The 20,870-nt window shown below is 35.0% G+C and overlaps 1 protein-coding gene across 9 annotated transcripts in view; it reads right to left on the bottom strand.

Moving 5' to 3' along the window:
• KTN1 (kinectin 1) overlaps window positions 1-20,870 on the bottom strand; it is a 117,384-nt gene that overhangs the window by 78,639 nt on the left and 17,875 nt on the right. For all 9 annotated transcript variants that reach the window (XM_025869979.2, XM_025869977.2, XM_025869978.2 and 6 more), the window contains exon 2: window positions 1,442-1,994. In XM_025869979.2, the coding sequence (XP_025725764.1) occupies window positions 1,442-1,964 (523 nt within the window). In that variant the 5' untranslated portion in view covers window positions 1,965-1,994. The remainder of the gene's footprint in view (window positions 1-1,441; window positions 1,995-20,870) is intronic.

Here is a 20,870-nt window from a genome sequence, read left to right as displayed (position 1 = left end):
CTCCCAACCTCACATTTCATGGCTCAACAATACACTATATTCTTCTTTGTGCCTTTCCACATGATATTCTGCCAGTATGGAATGAGATCCACTAGTTGCTTGGGTGAAGTGATTCATTCTGGAAGATCTCAGCCACTGCCTCCCTGTAAAGCTCTTCATCCCTGGTCCCCATAAGTAGTAGTCATTTAGGCTTCTTGCATTTCTTCCATACTTCATACATCTCTTATGCAAGTTACATTTTATTACTGGCTTACATGTCCTTCTCCCCCACTAAGGTGGAGAATAGAGGTGCTTACTCTTATTTCTCTAGTACCATGCCTTGATCATAGCTGGCAAACAAATATCTAAGATCCAATATAACTAATTTAACACTCCAAAAGACACACAAACAACTTAATGGTAAACACAAGTCCTTTCATACAAACTGTTTGCAGTTTCACACATCATGACACCACTTCTTATGTGCTTTCCATTACATCTGTTTCTTTTGTCTTGTTTTTTAAGTAGGCTCCACAGCCAGCCGTGGAGCCCAGTGTGGACTCAAACTCACAACCCTGAGATCAAGACCTGAGCTGACATCAAGAGTCAGACGCTCAACCCACTGAGACACCCAGGTATCCCTCCATTATATCTATTAACCCCTCTCCCTGGAATACCCTATCCCACCCTCCCTTACCACCCAAAAAACTAGCTAGTATTTATGTAGCCTCTAAGATTAATTTCAGGGACTACGTCCTCTAAGTGATCCGCCTTAGAACTACTACATTGGTTTAAACATTCCAAGATCATCATTCTAAACATCTTATAAGAGGGGCACCTGGTGGCTCAATTGCGACTCTTGACCTCAGGGTCTTGACTTCAAGCCCCATGATGGGCATGGAGACTACTTAATTAAAAAAATATATATATATATTGAAATAGACATTTTATGAAAACTATGTTCATGTGTCTACAGCTTAAAAATGCACTATTTTCATCTTTGTAGTACTAGTACCTAGTATAATACCTAGTAAAAAAAAGAAAGCTACATGATAAATGTTTGCAAAATTAAACAAAGGCAAAAAATGGTATCTAATTTATCTTTTCATCTTTAATTCCTGTCACACTGATTAGAAAGTATCGGTTGAAATAAATTAAGTTTCTAACTGTTAATATTTACACGTCCTTAGTGGTTTTAGTAAAACAGATGGATTTTATATATTTCCATTTAATGTCTTTTCTATATTTCTAATATAAAGTTTAGTTTTAAATGCTGTTTTATGATCAATACTAATTATTTTATCAGCAATTAATGTTAATGAAAGCAAACATACAGTAGAAATGACAATGTTCTTGGTTTCTAACTTAGTATTTAATACACCTAACAAGCTATCTAAATTTTAAGCTCTAAAGTTATTAAAGTAAACACAATCATACAATATAGTTGAATAGATTACAATACCGCTTCCATTTTTAGACTTCTTCTGTCCTGGTTTCTTCTTTGAGGCAGCTGCTTCGGAGGGGGGGGTGGGCTGTTTAGTAACTGGGACAGGTTCCACTTTTTTGCCTGGAATCTTTGACACATCACTTTCTTTGGTGACCTGTTCTTCTACTACAGGCTTGTGTTTCTTTTCTTTCTTCTTTCTTTCTCTGACACTACTTGAAGTTTCAACCACATTCAGTGGAACAGGTACAACTTGCTCATCTTCTACAGCCAAGGCATCAGATAATTTAAAGTCCCGGGGTACACTCTCAGAATCAGATTCATGGAGGTTCCCATTCTGGATTTCTTTCTTTTTATTCTTTTTCTTTTCTGCCTTCTTTTTATCTGTTTTGGTAGGAATAAGCTTTTGTTCTCTTTTCTGCTTTGCAAGAACTTCATCATATAATGTTTCTTTCATGAAAAGCCAGAAGAAGAGGAAAATTACTGTAATAACTACTGAAGGAATAAGGACAATAAAATATGTTGACTCATAAAACTCCATGGTGCTTTTGTTAATGTGATCCTATAAAACCTAAATGGGGGGGGGAGAAAACAACCTTGAGTCAGTACTGTAAAATTAAACACGCAAATTTCTGCTCTTTCAAGTAGTATTTCATATCTAACTTGATGTACAAATCTAAGCAGGTTATTCACTTAAATCACACAATTATTTTGCCATCTACAATTCAAATACATTATGAAAGAGAAATGTGTGGCAATAACTAAAAAGAGTGTAACACATCCTTCTATTTTTAAATCATGTGAAAAGATCCTCATGGGAGGAAAACACCTAGACATCCATTACTTTTTTCCCCAAATATCAACTTTTGACATTTTATTAGTATTTAGCTTTTTTCCTTTTACTACACGTTAATTAATAGAACTATATGTGGAAATAGAGGCATTAACTATTACTGAAACACTGGGTATTCATTAAAAGTATCATACTTTTAATTGGGGGGGGAAGGTGATTCATTCCTTCATTTAGAGCCTTAAGTCCATTCACAAACTCCTAGCACATTCATTTCTGGGACTAACAGCCTCATGATATAATGGGATACATCACAAATACAGAAATATAATAAAGTCAAAATCAAAATGTTAGGCTGTATCAGTTGGTATCTATATAAATTATAAATTAGATGATTTTCTTTTTTTTTCATGGTACTCCTTACTGCAAACAAAGTATATACTGAAAAAAACAAAGCTGGCCATCCTAATCTTTCCCAAATGCTAAAAGATAAAGGAGGCCTTGCCTCATCAATAGAGTAAGTCCTACTTTTAGATTAACCCAAAAGTTACAGAAAATAAAGGTATGCTGTGATTATCCAGATCTGCCTTGAATATAGACACTACAATCCCTCATCTGAAGGGTAATTACAGCTAAAATTAAACCTCAAAGGAAGAATGATTCTGATGTTTGGACTCTAGATATCCTTATTCCTATAAATATGTATAAGCCACATAAATATGGTTTATAATCTTGTAACTCTTATCAAATTTATTGTGGAAAAAGGCAAGGTATTGAATGCAGATGAAATTAAGCCCGTGGACATGCTTAAGATAAAGCTATTTAAATTCAGCATTGGACTTTTAATGTATAAATAAATGAATCTGAGAATTTTAAGTTTTTAAATTATCCATCTGAAGTCTCAAAAATAGTTAATGATTAGAGAAACAAAATTCCACCTAAACAGAGGAATCATTCTAAGAATTATTTTAGAGACCTTAAAAAACATCAGCTTTAAAATTGAATAAATCTGAGTTTAATGAATATAAGACTTCACCAGAACCATTTTAATAGGACTCCAATTTTCCAAGACAAAATAGAGCTATTCACAGTGGTCTCCATTAACTGCCAAGAAAGACAGACCTAGAAATCTTATATTGATAACATAATAAACTTAAGCAAATTATTTAGTTTGTCTTTCAACTTGCTTATATCTTATTTTAAAATGTGGGGTATACTTTTTTCAAGTTACACCAGCAATGACCGGAAGTCTGAAAATAGCCAGAAATGGAACCTGAAAACAAAACTGTTTATTAGGCACACTCTTGATCTTTATGATTAAAACAGCATTTGTAGGGATGCCTGGGTAGCTCAGTTGGTTAAGCCTGACCCCCCTGCCTTTGACTCGGGTCATGATCTCGGGGTCCTGGGATCGAGTCCCGCATCAGGCTCCTTGCTTAGTGGGGAGCCTGCTTCTCCCTCTGCTTGCTGCTCCCCCTGTTTGTGTGCTCTGTTAAATAAATAAATCAAATCTACAATCAAATCTAACCAAATCCAATTAAAAAAATAGCATTTGTTAACATGTCATACTTCCATAAGCAATTTTTAATGGTATTAACACAACCCTAGACTTACTTAGACAAGGTTTTAACAAGTTGAAGGGGAACAGAAATCACACGCTAACAAAATACTAAAAGAAACTTTATACAGAATTGTTCTTCCCTGATAATTCATGAACTCTCCAGGTCTTTAATTGATTAGAAATATTTTACTGTGTCTCTAAGTGTTACTGGTCAACCAGAAATGCTTTCAAGGAGCAGAGACCATGTTCTATTTTTTTCTTGTTGAACATTACCACCCAGAGGCTACACACAGCCTGTCCAACTTAGCTGGGGAGTTGAGGGGAGAAAAAGGACAAGTCAGTACTCCGATTTTTAATTTGGGGAAGAAAAGATGCAGAGGCACTTAGCAGCAGCCATAGATGATGAAACAAAAAAGGTCAAGTCAAAGTCAGAATGACCTTGATGAACAGCAAACTGCAGCCATGTGCAGCCTAGGTCTTAGGAAAGCAAGCAGAGCAAGAAGCATATGTTCAAGGAAAAGAGAAGCCATGAGACCACAAGAACTCTGAAACACACATTCCTCAAATGTTCTGATGATTTTCTGATTTCCTTTTCCAGGTCCCATATAAGCCTGGAAGAATCAAGGTTCCCATTTTGGATTTTCGGTAGATTCCCTCCACCCAATTCAATTCACCTTCTCTTGAACTTGCTTTCCACATCTACAGGAGCTTAACCAGAACACTGAGACAAATTTAGAAGTCAAGAAAATGCTTGCCTTTCTTTAATCCAATAATCCTGATTCTTTAACCCAAGACATTTGCAAAGAAAAGCACATATAAAGATGTTCACAGCAACATTACACATAATACGAAAAACTGAGACATAAAATATCCAACATCAGAATGGGTTCAATTAGCAAATATCAACTCAATAAAATATTGTTATTAAAACTATAATACTTAAAACAAGATTTTTGTCAAATTCAATTCAATAAAGCTAAATAGTCAAAATCATAATTTTACTTGTATGATCAAGACATTTTATGTATTAAGAGGATACATCAAGATGATTTTTTAAAGAGTTGTGCCAGAATCATGGGTATAGTCTCACCTGCCTTACTATTTTAATAGTTTTATACTTTTTTGTTCAAAAGAAATTCATAAAAATGTTTAATTCTTTGCTTTTTTTAAAAAATGGCAGGGGCGCCTGGGTGGCTCAGTCATTAAGCGTCTGCCTTCAGCTCAGGTCAGGATCCCAAGATCCTGGGATCAAGCCCCACATTGGGCTCCCTGCTCAGAGGGAAGCCTGCTTCTCCCTGTCCCACTCCCCCTGCTTGTGTTCCCTCTCTACCTGTGTCTCTCTCTGTCAAATAAATAAAATCTTTACTAAATAAATAAATAAATAATGGCAAATGAGTACTATAATATCAATCATAAACTAATAAAAAATAAAAATAATAAGAAACTTTACATTATATACAGGGGCAGAAGAGTAATATAAGGAGAGGGGCGCCTGGGTGACTCAGTTGAGTGACTCTTGGATTTGGCTCAGGCCATGATCTCAGGGTCATGAGATCAAGCAGCACAGGGCTCTGTGCTCAGCAGGGACTCTGCATGAGATCCTCTCCCTCCCCTCCCTAAAGTGCATGCACCCACACACTCTCTCTTTCAAATAAATAAATCTTAAAAAAAAAAAAAGTAATTTAAGGACAGAAAAGAGCCAACATTTCATTTCACTGGGAATGAAATCCAGAAAAATACAAAGAGCAAAGGCAGGAAGAGATTTTAGGTGGGGGCAGGGGAAGACAATGGAAAAATAAAAGGAAGGGGTAGGAGAAGTTGAGACAAAGTTAATCTAGCTCAGGATGATAGGAATCAAGTTGCTAAAATTTTCTCAGTCCACAATATGCAACTCAATGTAACATTTGTTGAGTTGATAAAACATGGAGAGACAAGTAGCAACTCAGGTTTTGAGATGACAACAAAATTCACCAACATTAATAATTTCTCCCATTATTCCCTTTGTAATATTAATGAACTTTGAACCTAATCATACCTTAGCCTTAACAGATTCCAATCTGAATGTAATTAACAGCCAGTGGTGGACAAGTAAATCAGGAATGAGATATCCATGGGATCATAAGAAATGGAGCTCAAACTATTCTCAAACCATATTCCATACCAGTGGCTTTAATATTTTATTCAGACCTAAATCCTTCAAAAAAACTGATCAAAGACCAATCCACTTCCTCAAAACAAAAATGTAGAGACACCTGGGTGGCTCAGTTGGTTATGCGTCTGCCTTCGTCTCAGGTCATGATCCCAGGGTTCTGGGATTGAGTTCTGCATCAGGCTTCTTGCTCCACAGGGAGCCTGCTTCCCCCTCTGCCTGCCACTCCCCCTGCGTGTGCTCTCTCTCTCTCTGACAAATAAGTAAAATCTAAAAAAAAAAAGTATAACATGCTAGTGTACAGAAGGTTTCTGGACTCCCTAAAGGGTATACATGAATCCCACATTTAAAAATCCTGCTCTAGAAAAAGAGATGAGAGTTTTCATCCCAGCTGTACCAATAAAGAACTTAAAAATTTTTTTAGAAAGTTAACAGAATGGAGAAATAATATATAAAATTCTGTTTCATCTGCGTATGTATGATTCTGTGTATGTATTATGAATGCTAATCAAATAATTTTAAGATTCCATTTACTGATCTTCTTATAACTTAATTTGTTCATACAAAAATTGAGCTGCTTACTCAGTTAAATCTTGTAAACTTCTCAGAAGACCCAACAACCTTTTTATATTAATAATGTAAAACCTAAAATTTTAAATTACATAAAAATAAAATCTAAGAGCAATTATTACAATTTCAACCAAACCGCTTAATCAAAAAGGATAAAACTATATACATAATAATAGATTCACTGTTTATAATGGTAAAGCAATGAAATTATCTAAGTGTGGGACATCTACAGAAACATCACACATTTAAACATCACACAGTTTGGGACGCCTGGGTGGCACAGTCCATTGAGCATCAGACTCTTGTTTCTGCTCAGGTCATGATCTCGGGGTGGTGAGATTGAGCCCGGCTCCGAGCTTGGAGTCGGCTTGAGACTCTCCCTCCCTCTCCCTCTGCCCCTCCCCCTAGCGTTCTTGCCCTCACTCTCTCTAAAATAAATCTTTTTTTAAAAATCACACCATTTAAAATAATTAAGACAGTGTAATGCAGCAAAATACATTACAATAACAAAAAGCTAAAAATTATGTCGAGCACAATTATATACATATAGATATAACCTGAGATTATACAGAAAAATGAGAATCATTTTTTAGAGTGAGATTACAAATATTTTTAATGTACAGATGACCCTCGAACAACACAGGTTTCAACTGTGTAGGTCCACTTACAAGCAATTTTTCAATATATAAACTTTCACTATCGATAAATATAACACAGTGCTGTAAATGTATTTTCTCACCCTTATGATTATCTTAGTATTTTCTTTTCTCCAGCTTACTTTACTGTAAGAATACAATATATAATCATATATTACACGAAATATGTTAACTGTTATCAGGAAGACTCCCAGTCAACAATAGGCTATTAGTAGTTAAAATTTTGGAGCAGTCAAGTTAAACGTGGATTTTCGACTGCCTCTAAGGCCTCATAACTGTTCAACTTTTTAAATTCTGCTACATTAAAACAGAAATTTAAATAACCATCCTGAATGCACACTACACTCTTAAAGGTTTAAGTAAACACAAATAAAAAGGAATTGGTTACATGTTCTAAGGGAAAACTAAAATAATTTGATAAGTATACTATTGAACTTCAAATAAACTTAAGATTTCTTCCTACCATAGCATTTCAGTTACTCATTTCTGCCATCATTTTCTTTAAACTAAAAAGATTTAAAGCAAAGAGCATGCAAAAAAAAACCCTAATTTTATCAATTCTTCTGTTGATAAGTTGATAAAATTGATAAAATTATGTTAACTGGGATGACTCAATTGAGACAAAATAACTATTAGGAAAAATATAACAAAATTTAGACTAAAATCCAAACAAATTGAAAGTCAATTTTTTTCCAGTGATGTACACCAAACATACTAGTAAACAGGCACATTTGTAAAAAAGCAATCAATTGAGGGAAAGGTAGTTTTCAACCCAGGAATACTAAATTTCATAAAAGTTCCTATATAAATCAATACTGTCTGGACAACTAAATGAACACATCTTTAAAATATGTAGAGACACTGACAGTAGCTTACAGGAGCTTTATTCAATATACAACATACCTACAATTCTGTAAGTAGCTGTGAAGCCTAAACTAAAAGCTCTTATTACAGTTCTTTGTAAAAATACTGTTCATATGTAAAAATGAGATCTATCCGTAACCTAATGACACTGAATCTAAATAATCTGCATTCCAAACATGCCACTACTCAGACCATGTTTCCCTTCCTTTAAATCCATGATAACATCTTATGTTTTTTTAAATTCAAGTATAATAAACAAGTTAATCTTTTTATGAAAAATGGCTTATGGAAAGTACAGTGATAAAAAGTCCATTATTGGTGGACAAGTATCATTTAATCAGATTTCCATTCTACAACAGAAGTATCTATAATATTTTCTGAACTCTTCACGCTAAAATTTAAGAGTAGGCATTGTGTTGTTGCTAACCTTCAAATACAGTATGCATGTTATGGTCCAGATATATCCTAAGCCAAAATAAATTTTAAGACCAATGAATAGCAGTATAATAAAGCACTAAAATGAAATTGCGAGTCTTGACTTTTGGTCTCTATTCTGCCTTGGCTCCAGGGGTCTTTTCTTACAAAGCTCTTAAGGTCCAAAAAACCCGCATGATCTTGGAATACCAAGCCAAAAAATTTAAGTGGCCCCAAGATGGTGGTGCCCACAGTGCCTGTGGCCAAAAGTAAATGCACACCCTCTCTGGTAGAATGCTCTCTCAAGCAAGGCTCCTCAAGATACCCAAAGACCATCATCCAGATAAGAGTTCATAATCCAAAATGACAGAACACAAGATAAGCCACCCTGAGCAACAGGCAACAAAAACAAAGTAAGGAATTAGATCCCTAAAAATGTAAGATACTGGAACCAATAGATTACAACATATACACATAAATAAGAGGGAATTGGGAAAATAAGCAAAGAACTGAAACTATCAAAAGTAACTGGGTAGATATGAATCAACTAGAACATCTACAAATAAAAATATAATTAAAGTTTTAAATCCAATAGATACATAAAACATAAATACAAGGAAGTCAATTAAAATTACTATTTCACTAAGCCAAATTAAGTCAATGCAGACAGGGACACTTGGGTGGAACAACTAACAGGGACAAGGCAACTCTTAAAGCACAGTGAAAGTGAGGGAGGAGACTAACATACTCTTCATTTCTAGCTTGGAAGAGTCCATAAATGATAAAATCACTTGCCAAGATCGAGATTCATGTCTCGGAGTTTTAGATATGATTTTGAAGAATTTATAAAGCACAACCAGCTAGAGAAGATCAGCAGTCAATTGAGACAAAATCAGCAGTTAAGAAGCTACCACAGGTTCTAAATCAAGAAACCAAAACATCACTTTTCAAAAAAATTTCTATCTCACCTCTTCCCTACTATCAAATCTAAAAAACTTCGCCTTGTCCTTTGTATGAAATCTTCACTTATCCTTCAAATCCCAGTTCAAATCATACCTATGAAAATATCTTTTTAACTACAGTCTTCCACAATAGGCTGTCATTCATTCATACAGTTACTCAGCACCAATTATATGTCAGCACTGTTTTCTAGGGTTTTCTGAATAAAAAAAAGCCACAGTCCCTGCCCTTTTATGGCCATCTAATTATACTAAAGGGAAGACAGGCCAGCAATTAATTTACAGTGAAGGAGACAGGAAAGTACATGGCATATTCGAGCAAGAACAGTAAGGACAGTGTAATTCAAGTATAATAAACAAGATAAAAGTAGAAGATGGAAGTTAAAGAGATCATTTGAAGGTGGCAGGGGCACTGAACAGATCATGTAGTTTCTTAAAGGCAACTGTAAGGACTATGGCTTGGACTCCGAGTAATATAGGAAACTTGTGGAAGGTTCTGAGTAGAAAAAGATGTAGGGGAAGCTAAAAACAGGGAAAACTGTTAAGAGATGAATGAAATAACCAAAGCAAGAGATGACTGATTAGAGCAAGTTGGTGGCATGGGGGGGGGGGTATTAAGAAGTTGTCAAATTATATACATTTTGAAGGTAGAAACAAGATGATTTGCTGAGGACTAAAATGTGGGGTGTGAGAGAACAAGCAAAGACAAAGTCAACTCCAAAGATTTCAGACTGCGCCAAAAACAACAGAATTGCCCTTTACTGAGATGAGGGAAATGTGGAAAGGACATGATTGGAGTTGGAGAACAGGAGATAGGTTTTAAATAGGTGGAGATGTCCAGGAGACAGTTAAACAAAAGAGTGACAGGTGAGACATGCAAGCTGGAGACACGAATTTAGGAGTATTCAGCACATGAATTATACCTAAAGCCAATTAACGAAAATCAAGAAGAGCATGCTACCCTGGTGGCTAAATGTACAGTGTATGAAGAAGGAGAGATGGATCAAATTTATCACATGGTGTTGGTAATAAAGTACCATGAAAACTAGAAAGTGACTGTTGGATTTAGCAACACAGACATCAGTGGTGATTTTGGCTAAAGCAGTAGAGTAGTGATCAAAACCTGACTGAAATGAACCCAAAAGTGAGAAGGATGGCAGCAAGTGTGAACAACTCTTCAGAGGAGTTTCTATGAAGAGATGAGAAAAATGAAATGGAAGCTAGAAGGAAATATGAGCTTGGGAGTTTGATTTTTAAAAATAGAAGAAATTACAGCACGTTAATATGCTGACAAAGATGATGCAGTAGAAAGGGAAAGATAGATGATGCAGGAGAATGAAGGGCAATGTTTTCAAAGGGCAAGAACAGGATTTGGTGTACAAGTAGAGAGAGTGGCCTAAGCACAGATTTCTGTAAAAACAGAAGGAAGAGTATATAGGCACCGACACAAGCAAGGGGGTAGGTATGATATAGAAGTTTGTGAAAACTCTCTTCCTCAATGCTACCATTTTCTTAATGGTAAACAATTATTAGTCCAGAGTAAGGGTAAAAATGATGGTATTGGAGGTCCTATTGAACACACTATAATTATATTGTTAATTTTTTATTCTTTATAAATTGACTGTCCAGTTAAATTTTAAAATGTGAATGGAGAATGCAGGATGCTTTAGCAGTGTTGCACAAATTGATTTGCTGACTTTAAATGAATTCATGATCTTGCTGAGGAAGTTAAGCACACAGTAGCAATAAATCAGAGCATAAAAACCAAACCCGAGTCTCCATGTGGTTCTACTCTTCCAGCTCAAGTACCATTCCTACAGCTAGTCCCCCTTCTCCTAACTCTCCATGTACACAGTCACAGAATTCTATGACATAAGAGACAGTCTAACAATTAAAGGGAGGCAGCAATATACTGCAGTGTGATATAGATAAAAGGACAATAGAACTCAAAATCTAAAACAGAACCAAACAGATAAATATTTAGTTCACTGTATGTTATTTCAAGTCAATAAAGGAAAGGCTCGATCATTTACAACAAATGAAGACATCAGATTAAAGTTTTAAACATTAAGAAAATGTATAAAGTACTAAGAAAAAAAGACCTTATTTTGTAGAGTTGTACATGGTTTAAAGTTTACAAGTGTATTACATCTGCAGTAAGAATTTTTAAAAACTTGATTCTACACATCAATAAGAAAAAGACACCAATGAGAAAAACCGAAGCCATTAGCCACTTCCTGAAACGGCCATCAAAATATAAAAACTCATCTAAATTTCCATTCTCTAGTCAGTTGCTACACCAAAAGCATAATGGCCCCAGAGTCCACAGTAAAACTATAAATTTATCTTTTAAAATAAGAGGAAAAAAATTCAAAGTAACTAAAAGATAATCTAATAAATGAAACACTGAGTTGCCTGACATGGGAATTCCATTTACAACAGCTTTTCTAAAATTAACTTTATAGACTACACTGAAATCTCAAAGCTGTGGTGCAATTTCTCCTTTTAAACTGCAAAACACAGTTATTTCTGTGACTCAGACCTTATTAACACACCTCTTATTTCAAGCAATTCCCATTCTAAAGTACTGCTACTCCAATCTGAAACAAATCCAACTAATGCCAGAGATGAGTAATAACAGTTAATTTCTCCATTAGGTATCATGTCACAATATATGATGAAACTTCTGTATTTTATTTAGCCAAACTTCCTTCTTTTTCTTTAATACAAGAATAGATAAATCAGTCTGAACAGCTCCTTCAAGAAAATAAAAAGGATCTGCATAGCTGGTAGGTGCTGAACGTTAAGCCAGTATCTTTCAGACTTCTGCTTAACCATCAAGCCCAAACTAGTCCTTCTTTTTCTTAGGAAACAACATTGCATAACACCTCCATAGGTGGTAATCTGGTTAAAAGTTTATTCTGTAAAGAAATCTAACTTTTGATAAATAAACCAAAAATTTTAATACCAAAAGCACACTTTAAATACACAGTATTTCAAGTAGGCTCCACGCCCAGCATGGAACCCAATGCAGGGATTGAACTCACAACCCCAAGATCAAGACTTGAGCTGAGATCAAGAGTCAGACACTCAACCAACTGAGCCACCCAGGTGCCCCTAAATACTCAGTATTTAAAATCAATACAGTTTCCAAAGACAAGAACATAAATCATCAAAACTGCTCAAAAATTAACATTAGGACATAAAATTCATATCAATAATGTAACTGTAAAACAGCTATACCATATACAGAAGACTTCCTTCCCCTACCATCTACAGTCTAGACCTACCTTCACTTTTTCACAAGATTTTGGGGTTAGAAAAAGCCATCTAGTTAGCCATTCAGATTGGACCCAGCTGAATGGTCAGTGAGTCTCTGAAAACCTGGGATAAGCACTTTCCATAAGCCCCTTTTATGGCTTTAGCAAGCTGCTAAAACATTTTTCCTAGTTTTGATCCAAAATCTTATCTCCCTATAACGTCTTCCCATGGTCCTATCCTGCCTAACCTCACCATATAGGTTATCCAATCCCACTACCAAAAAGTAGTTCTAATAACTGATGTCTGGTATCAATTCAATTTACCACTAAACAGAAAACCTACTTCAAAACATGTCATCCCTTAGGAAAGCCTGACTAGAGTGTTAAAGTTGCACCTAAGAGTTATTTTATCAGCCTGTTTTGTTCACCACTTTAGGTCACTCAACAATGAAAATACTAAAATGGTAAAATGTTATATTTATTCTTGCCTATTCCCAGGAAAGACATAATACTAAAAAACATCATTTCACAAACCAAACATGAAATGCAAATGATGAGACAAGAATGTCAAATACTATCCACTATCCAAAAAGACTGAGGAAACTATTGAAAAAGCTTCACTTAGGAAACAAGAACTTTTAAAACTTACCCAAGAACAGCCAAATAAACACAGAAGAAACAGACCAAATACATATGAAAACTTTAGTATATAATTGACGGGCCATTTCAAATCAATACACAGAAAATATAGGTTATTTAATAAGCAATACTGACAAATCTGACAGCCATTTTCAGGGGAAACTAAGCCCCTACACCTCAATAATATATGGATCAAAGTTTTAAAGGATAAAAAGTTAAACCATGAAGAACTAGAAGACACAAGTGTGTATCTTTGCATTTTAAAATAATCCTGTTTGGGGGCACCTGGGTGGCTCAGTCATTAAGTGTCTGCCTTCCATTCTGGTCATGATTCCAGGGTCCTGTGATCGAGCCCCACATCGGGCTCCCTGCTCCACGGGAAGCCTGTTTCTCCCTCTCCCACTCCCACCCCTGCTTGTGTTCCCTCTCTCACTGTCTCTCTCTCTCTCTGTCAAATAAATAAAATCTTTATAAATACATAAATACACAAATAAATTAAATAATCCTGTTTTGAAAAAGGCTTTTCTTTGTCTCAAGTAAAACCAAGCACCATAAAGGAGGAGACTGAGAAATCGGACTAGAAAACATTAAAGACTTTTACAGCAAAAGAAAAGTGACTAAATCCCAAAAAATGACCAAGGTCTGACTGCCTTCACTTACAAATACCACTTAAAATGTGAGAAAAAGATAAACCCAAAGGACATGTTTAGAAGGTTCTCAAGGGAAAAAAAGATACACAATAAATGTATTTTTTAAAAATGCAACCTCGGGGCACCTGGGTGGCTCAGTCATTGGGCATCTGCCTTCAGCTCAGGTCATAATCCCAGGGTTCTGGGATCCAGTCCCGCATCGGGCTCCCTGCTCCGCAGGAAGCCTGCTTCTCCCTCTCCCACTCCCCCTGCTTGCGTTCCCTCTCTCGCTGTGTCTCTGTCCAATAAATAAATAAAATCTTTAAAAATAAATAAATATAAAAATAAAAATGCAACCTCAGTCACAGTAAGGAAATGCAAATTTCTACCTAAGTTGGCAGGGCAGGAAAATGTGAAAATGAGGAATCACAAAGGGGTACCAGGAAATTTTGGAGGTGATGCATATATGTTCATTATCATGACTGTGGTGGTTTCAGGAATGTACACGTCCAAATTTATCATATTGTACACTTTAAATATTTGCAGTTTATTGTGTGTGAGTTATACCTTGATAAAGCTGCCTAAAAAAATTAGGCATGGGCCAGGAAGTATGAAAACCAGTATTCTCATTTAGTGTTAATTTGATTATAAACAGTGCAATCTCCTTAGAGAGAAATTTGGAAAAATCATACAGTATAAAAATAGAGAATACTCTTTGACAGAGAAAATTCCTTCTCTAGAAAAACTACTAGATATCCATATTCTATAGATACAATCACACAAGTATGAAGATATACCCAAGAGCGTTCACTTAGCAATGTAACTCTGTAAAAACTAAAAAGAACTGTATGTCCAGCATTAGGGAAATGACTAAATAAGCCTGTAGTAAAGTTTCACATGTAATATGGTAAGACATTAATTATGTACAAATATTGTACATAAATCAAACACAGAGAGTAAGTTGCAGAGTGGTATAGAGAGAAAATTACCTTTTACCTGACAGAGTCATGCTCATACATGCTTAGAAAACTCCTAGGACACATCAGAAACCATTAACTCTATGGTAATTTGTGGGTACTTTTCTTGTTAACTTTTCGCTTTTTATCCTCCAGAATGTTTACATTTTCCCATCATGCACACATTACTTTTATAACATAATTTAATTATGTTTTTTAAATTATGAGTTAAATTATGACTTAAAAACCAAACTGAGGAATCCATGTCTAGCATTACGAGTGAAAACTCTTCCAATTAAATATAACAAAAAATCGTTTTGCTCTAAAACAGGCAAGTTTTCTGGTACTTAAGGGAAATCCTAAGGAAGGGGGAAAACCAAATAGGAAATGAAAGTGTTAATGGACATTTGAGGCAAAGGCAGAAAACACTGAGCTGCAGTTGGGGAAGTGGAAGTGAGATAGGTATTAAAACTGAGACTTTCAAGGGTTCCACAGTCAGCAAAGGCTAAATTAAGAGGAAGAAATTCCCATATTTACACAAGGAAAAGAGAAAGCTTGTCCCACTTTTCCTACCATTCAAAAGCGAACAAAGTTCATAAAGATTTTATAACCATGGGTTCTGAGATTTGGATCCACAGTCTCTGCCAGCCCAGCACACTCCCACCCCTTCACAATCAAAAATAACACAAAAATGGTCCAACGTCCTGAAATCCTCTGGAAAAAAATTCCTTCTACCCAGTCAAGTCTGCACAGTACAGTATTTACACAACCTGCTGAAGGAGAACTTACAAACAGGGATTATATCTCCAAGAATTCCAAATAGAATAATGTAAGTATAAAAAAAAAAAACTTTCATTTGGTAGAAGCATAAAAGAAATCACATACAAGAAAAAGAATTAAAAACTCCTAACAAAGACCAGAGAGATTAGAAAGAATTGAAGAAATTGTGTGTGAGCATCCTTACAAACATACACATACAGACACACAGACTTTTAAAACTAAATAGACTGATAATGATAACTAAAGAATTATAAAACAGAAAGATCTGATCAAAACTGACAATGCAGCACAAAAGAATACATTAGAGAAAACATGAAAGAAAAACTAACAGACATGAAGGAAAGAATGAGAAAAGGTTCAGAAGGTCAAATGGGAATTCAAGGAGAGAAAAGAACCAAGAAAGGTAGTATCTGATGAGATAATAACTGAGAATTTTCAAAAACTATTGAAAGATAAGAACCTTCCAATTCTAGAAGGGCAACAAAATCTAAAAGAACAAATATATTTAAATATAGACATAGGAAAACAATATAACAAAAGATGCAATGGTCTTAAATCTATAAAGAGATTAAATTATACTTACATATTACTCGGCAACAGAAGCCAAAGAATAATGGATTAAAATCTTCATAGAAAAAATTACCATTAACACAAAATTCCAGATCCAGCTAAACAATGGAGTATCTACTTTTCAGAAGCAGAAAAAACTGTCAACTATGTGTACAAACAAAACTGACTGCAATGTTAGCAAACAATTAAAAATACCTGATGTGAAATTTAATAATCCAAAAGGTAGTTTTTAAAATGATCAATACTTCCTATCAGAATATGATTGAGAATATTACAAAACTCTTTCATTACATTAGGTATTACATTAATCAGGGACTTCTCAGGAAGCCAGGGAGGAAGTGCTAGCAAACAACTTTCTCTTTCTGGCCCCTCAATTAAAGTGTTCAGAGCTTCCAAATACAAAACCATATAAAATTAGAACAAAACTTTACAGTATTTTACAACCAAGCGCACCAAACAGTAAAAGCCTGATTATTTTTTCTAAGACAATATAATCTATTCTTCAGTCTATATTTCAATTTCTATACTTCCACAGTCTGTATTTCAATTTTTTAATGTCACTCCACAAATTCCTACCTCTTCTGCTTAAGAGAAAGTAAAGATATAAAGTCTACACAAACAGCAAAACTGTGAATAGCAAAATCTTACACATATCCAAACTGCAAACACATATAAATTGATGGAACTAAGAAAGGGCAAGGCAACTACTTATATGTTTTCATTTTCATATTTTTTGGAACATCACTTACATAATTATTAACCTACACTGAAGTTAAACAATCTTTAAAAAATTAAGAATATTTTCCCATTCCAATTCACTGAACTGAAGCAGCATTTGCTTTTACATTCACAATCTTATATAGGCACCTTTCTCTAAAACTGTACCTTGAGAACTACAGTTTAAAAAAACATTCACTTAAGATTTTTACTTACTTACTACAAGGTTTACTTTATATTTTTGAAAGTTTAACACACCAAATGAGTGACATTCCTACTGATCTGTGCGTTCTCTCCCACCTAGTGTTCGTAAGCCCAACATGGTGCTCAACGCATAGCACTGTCAAACAGTAAATGACTAAAAGGCAACCAGCATAAATCTGGAAAGAAAAGGTTTACTTCATGACACAAATAATTTCAAAACATAAATAACTTTATACAGGTAGTCCTTATGAGTCCCTCCCTTTGGATTTTCTTTCAAAATAAACCTTCATTAAATATAATACACATTAATCCTGTGTTCACTAGTACTCTGAAAAACAAAAATCAAAGACCTTTTATAATATGGACTTCATTATAATGTTCTTGAAGCTGCAAAGGAATATATAACAGAAAGTTAAAAATTAAAAAGTCCAGCTAAAACTACCATAAACTGGAAGTGCAACTTTTACATTTTAACACATATTTAAACCTACAACAGCCAAAGAAAAGCCCAAGTTTTGTTTTTGGGGGGTTTTTTGTTGTTGTTTTGTTTTGCTGTTGATGCTATTCTTTTGACTCCCAATAAGTAACCTACACAAAAAACAGTGAGAAAAGTTACCTTACTAAGAACAATTTCCAAGAAAAAGTCAAGTCTCTGAGATTTCACCAACTGAACTGCCACACTCAAAGTTGCTTTACAAGTTATCTAGTTAACATAATCGAAGCTTTGAATACAGTGAACCTTCAAAATTGTGATTACCAAGACTTCCTTCCAGACAAGAGAAATATTTAAGAACTTCAAAGATGATCAGATATCAGAAATCTAAAATATAGCCACAAGAAAACAATCCCATTCATAATAGCACCGGAAACACTACTCAATAAACATAACCAGGAATTGAAAGATATGTACACTGAAAGGTGTAAGACAACGAAAGAATTGAAAAAGATACAGATAAACGCAAAGATATCTATTATTAAAATGCCCATACTGGGGGCGCCTTGGTGGCTCAGTTGGTTAGTTAAGCGTCTGCCTTCAGCTCAGGCATGATCCTAAGGTCCTGGGATCAAGCTGCATAGGGCTCCTTGCTCAGCAGGGAGGCTGCTTCTCCCTCTCCCTTTGCCTGCTGCTCTCCCTGCTTGTGCGCACGTGTGCGCTCGCTCGGTCGGTTAAATAAAATCTTTTAAAAAATTTTAAAAAAAATGTCCATACTGCCCTAAGCCTTACAGCTACAGACTAAATGTAATCTCTATCAAAATTCTAATGGCACATCTTATAAAATAGAAAAAAAAACAATCCTAAATTTCATATGGAACCACAAAAGACCCTAAATAGCCAAAGCAATCTTGAGAAAGAACAAAGCTGGAGGCATCATACTTCCTGAATTCAAACTATACTCCAAATCTACAGTAATCAAAACAGTGTGGTAGTAGAATAAAAACAGACACATGAAGCAAAAGAGACACAGAATCAAGACACCAGATATGAGCTCACACATATCTGGTCACCTAGTATTTGACAAGGGCGCTAAGAATATTCAATCAGGAAAAGATGGTCTCTTCAATAAATAGGGCAGAGAAAACTGGATATTCACATGTAAAAGAATGAAACTGAACCCCGATATTACAACACTCACAAAAATTAATGAATTAAAGATTTAAATGTAAAACTCATAGAAAAAAACATAAGCACAAAGCTCCTTGACATTGTTGTTGACAGTGATATTTGGACAGGACACCAAAAGCACAAGCAACCAACGCAAAGACTACATCAAACTAAAAAACTTCTGCACAGCAAAAAGAAACCATCAGCAAAATGAAAAAGCCACCTACAGAATGGGACAAAAATATTTGTAAACTATATATCAGGTAAGGGGTTAATATCCACACTTTATAACAACTCAGTAGCGCAAAAAAACAAACAAAAAAAAAACAATGACCAAAAAAAATGATCTAAAAAATGGGCAAAGGATCTGAATGGACATTTTTCCAAAGAAGATACAAATGGCCAACAGATACATGAAAAGGTGCTCAATATCACTACTCATTAGGAAAATGAAAATCAAAACCACAATGGTGTATCACCTTACACCTGTCAGGATGGCTATTATCAAAAAGACCAGATAACAAGTGCTGGCGAGGACATGAAAAGAATACTTCATGCACTGTTGGTGGGAATGTAAACTGGTACAGCCAGTGTGGAAAATACAGAAGTTCCTCGAACACTTCTGGGTGTATATCCAATGGAAATGAAATCACCACCTCAAAGAGATATCTACACTGCCATGTTCATTGCTGCATTATTTACAATAGCCAAGATATGGAAACAACCTAAATGTCTGTTGACAGATGAATGGATAGAGAAAATGTACACACACACACACACACACACAAACACACACAAAGAGGAATATTATTCACCCACAAAACATAAGGAAATCCTACCATTTGCAACATGGATGGACCTTGAGGGCATTACGCTAAGTGAAATAAAGGAGACAAAGAAAGACAAATACTATTAACATCTCACCTATATGTGGAATCTAAAAAAAAAAAAAATCCAAACTCGAAGACACAGAAAGTAGATTGGTGTTTACAAAGAGAGGGCGGGAGAACTGGTGAAGATGGTCAAAGCACATTAGCTTCCAAGTTGGAGATCTAATATACAACATGGTGACTAGAGTTAACAATACTCTATTACATACTTGAAAGTTGCTAACACAGTAAATCTTAAAAGTTCTCACCACACACCCACAAAAAAACTATATGAGGTGATGGATATGTTTACTAACCTTATTGTGGTAACCATTTGACAAAATATACATATATCCAATCATTACACTGTACACCTTAAATTTACATAACATGATGTCAATTACATCTCCATAATGCTGGAAAAAATAAACAAAATCTAGCCACAAGAAGAGACTCCTATCCTATGGCTATCCTGTTCTGTAGACTGTGCTTAGAAACCATGTTTACACAACAACCATGCAAAGATAGATACTGCCTTCAAAAGACAGTACACAGCTGCCACAATCCTACATTTCAAGATCCATGAAAGATTTGTTTTATTAGAAGATACCTGAAGAGTTAAAAAAAAAAAAAAAAAGTAAAAGCTGTCTTGTACTGAAAATAGCAGGAAGTAGTGAAACTAAAATTGGTAAATTCATTGTGGATAAATCCAGACAGTATCACTAAAAAATTTACATGTATAAAAAGTCATTCACTATAAACAAGTCATTCCAATGCCCCTTTTTTTATATACACAAAATGCTTATTAAATCAGGAAAACCCAATACACATTATAGAATGTCTGATTTTAGCAGAACAGTTGATAAAGTAGACAAGCTACCCTTGGAGACAAAATAGGTAAATACTGAACATGGCTGAATAGTAGTATAAATCAGTTAAATGTTAAAAGGTTAAATGATCATATCCCAAAGTTGCCAATTAATGGTTTAGAAAGTGTCTTAATCAGGTATCAAAAGAGTCCGTTCTTTGTGTGAACTTACTAACATTATAATCAATTTCTTGGATAATAAGACTTGCCAATTTATAATGATGTGAACATAAGAATATCTCAAAAGAGGAAAACAAAGGATAAACCAACTAAATAATATTTCATAAAAGATTTTTAGGGATGCCTAGGTGGCTCAGCTGGTTAAGCATCCAACTCTTGATTTCTGCTCAGGTCATGACCTCATCGTGGTGAGGTTGGTCCAGCTGGCA

Source organism: Callorhinus ursinus, unplaced genomic scaffold (genome assembly GCF_003265705.2).
Source record: "Callorhinus ursinus isolate GAN/ISIS: 27379988/994484 unplaced genomic scaffold, GSC_fseal_2.0 scaffold8, whole genome shotgun sequence".
Lineage (NCBI taxonomy): Eukaryota > Metazoa > Chordata > Mammalia > Carnivora > Otariidae > Callorhinus > Callorhinus ursinus.
The sequence above is the reverse complement of the archived record's forward strand: the minus strand, read 5'-3'. Positions and strand labels throughout refer to the sequence as shown.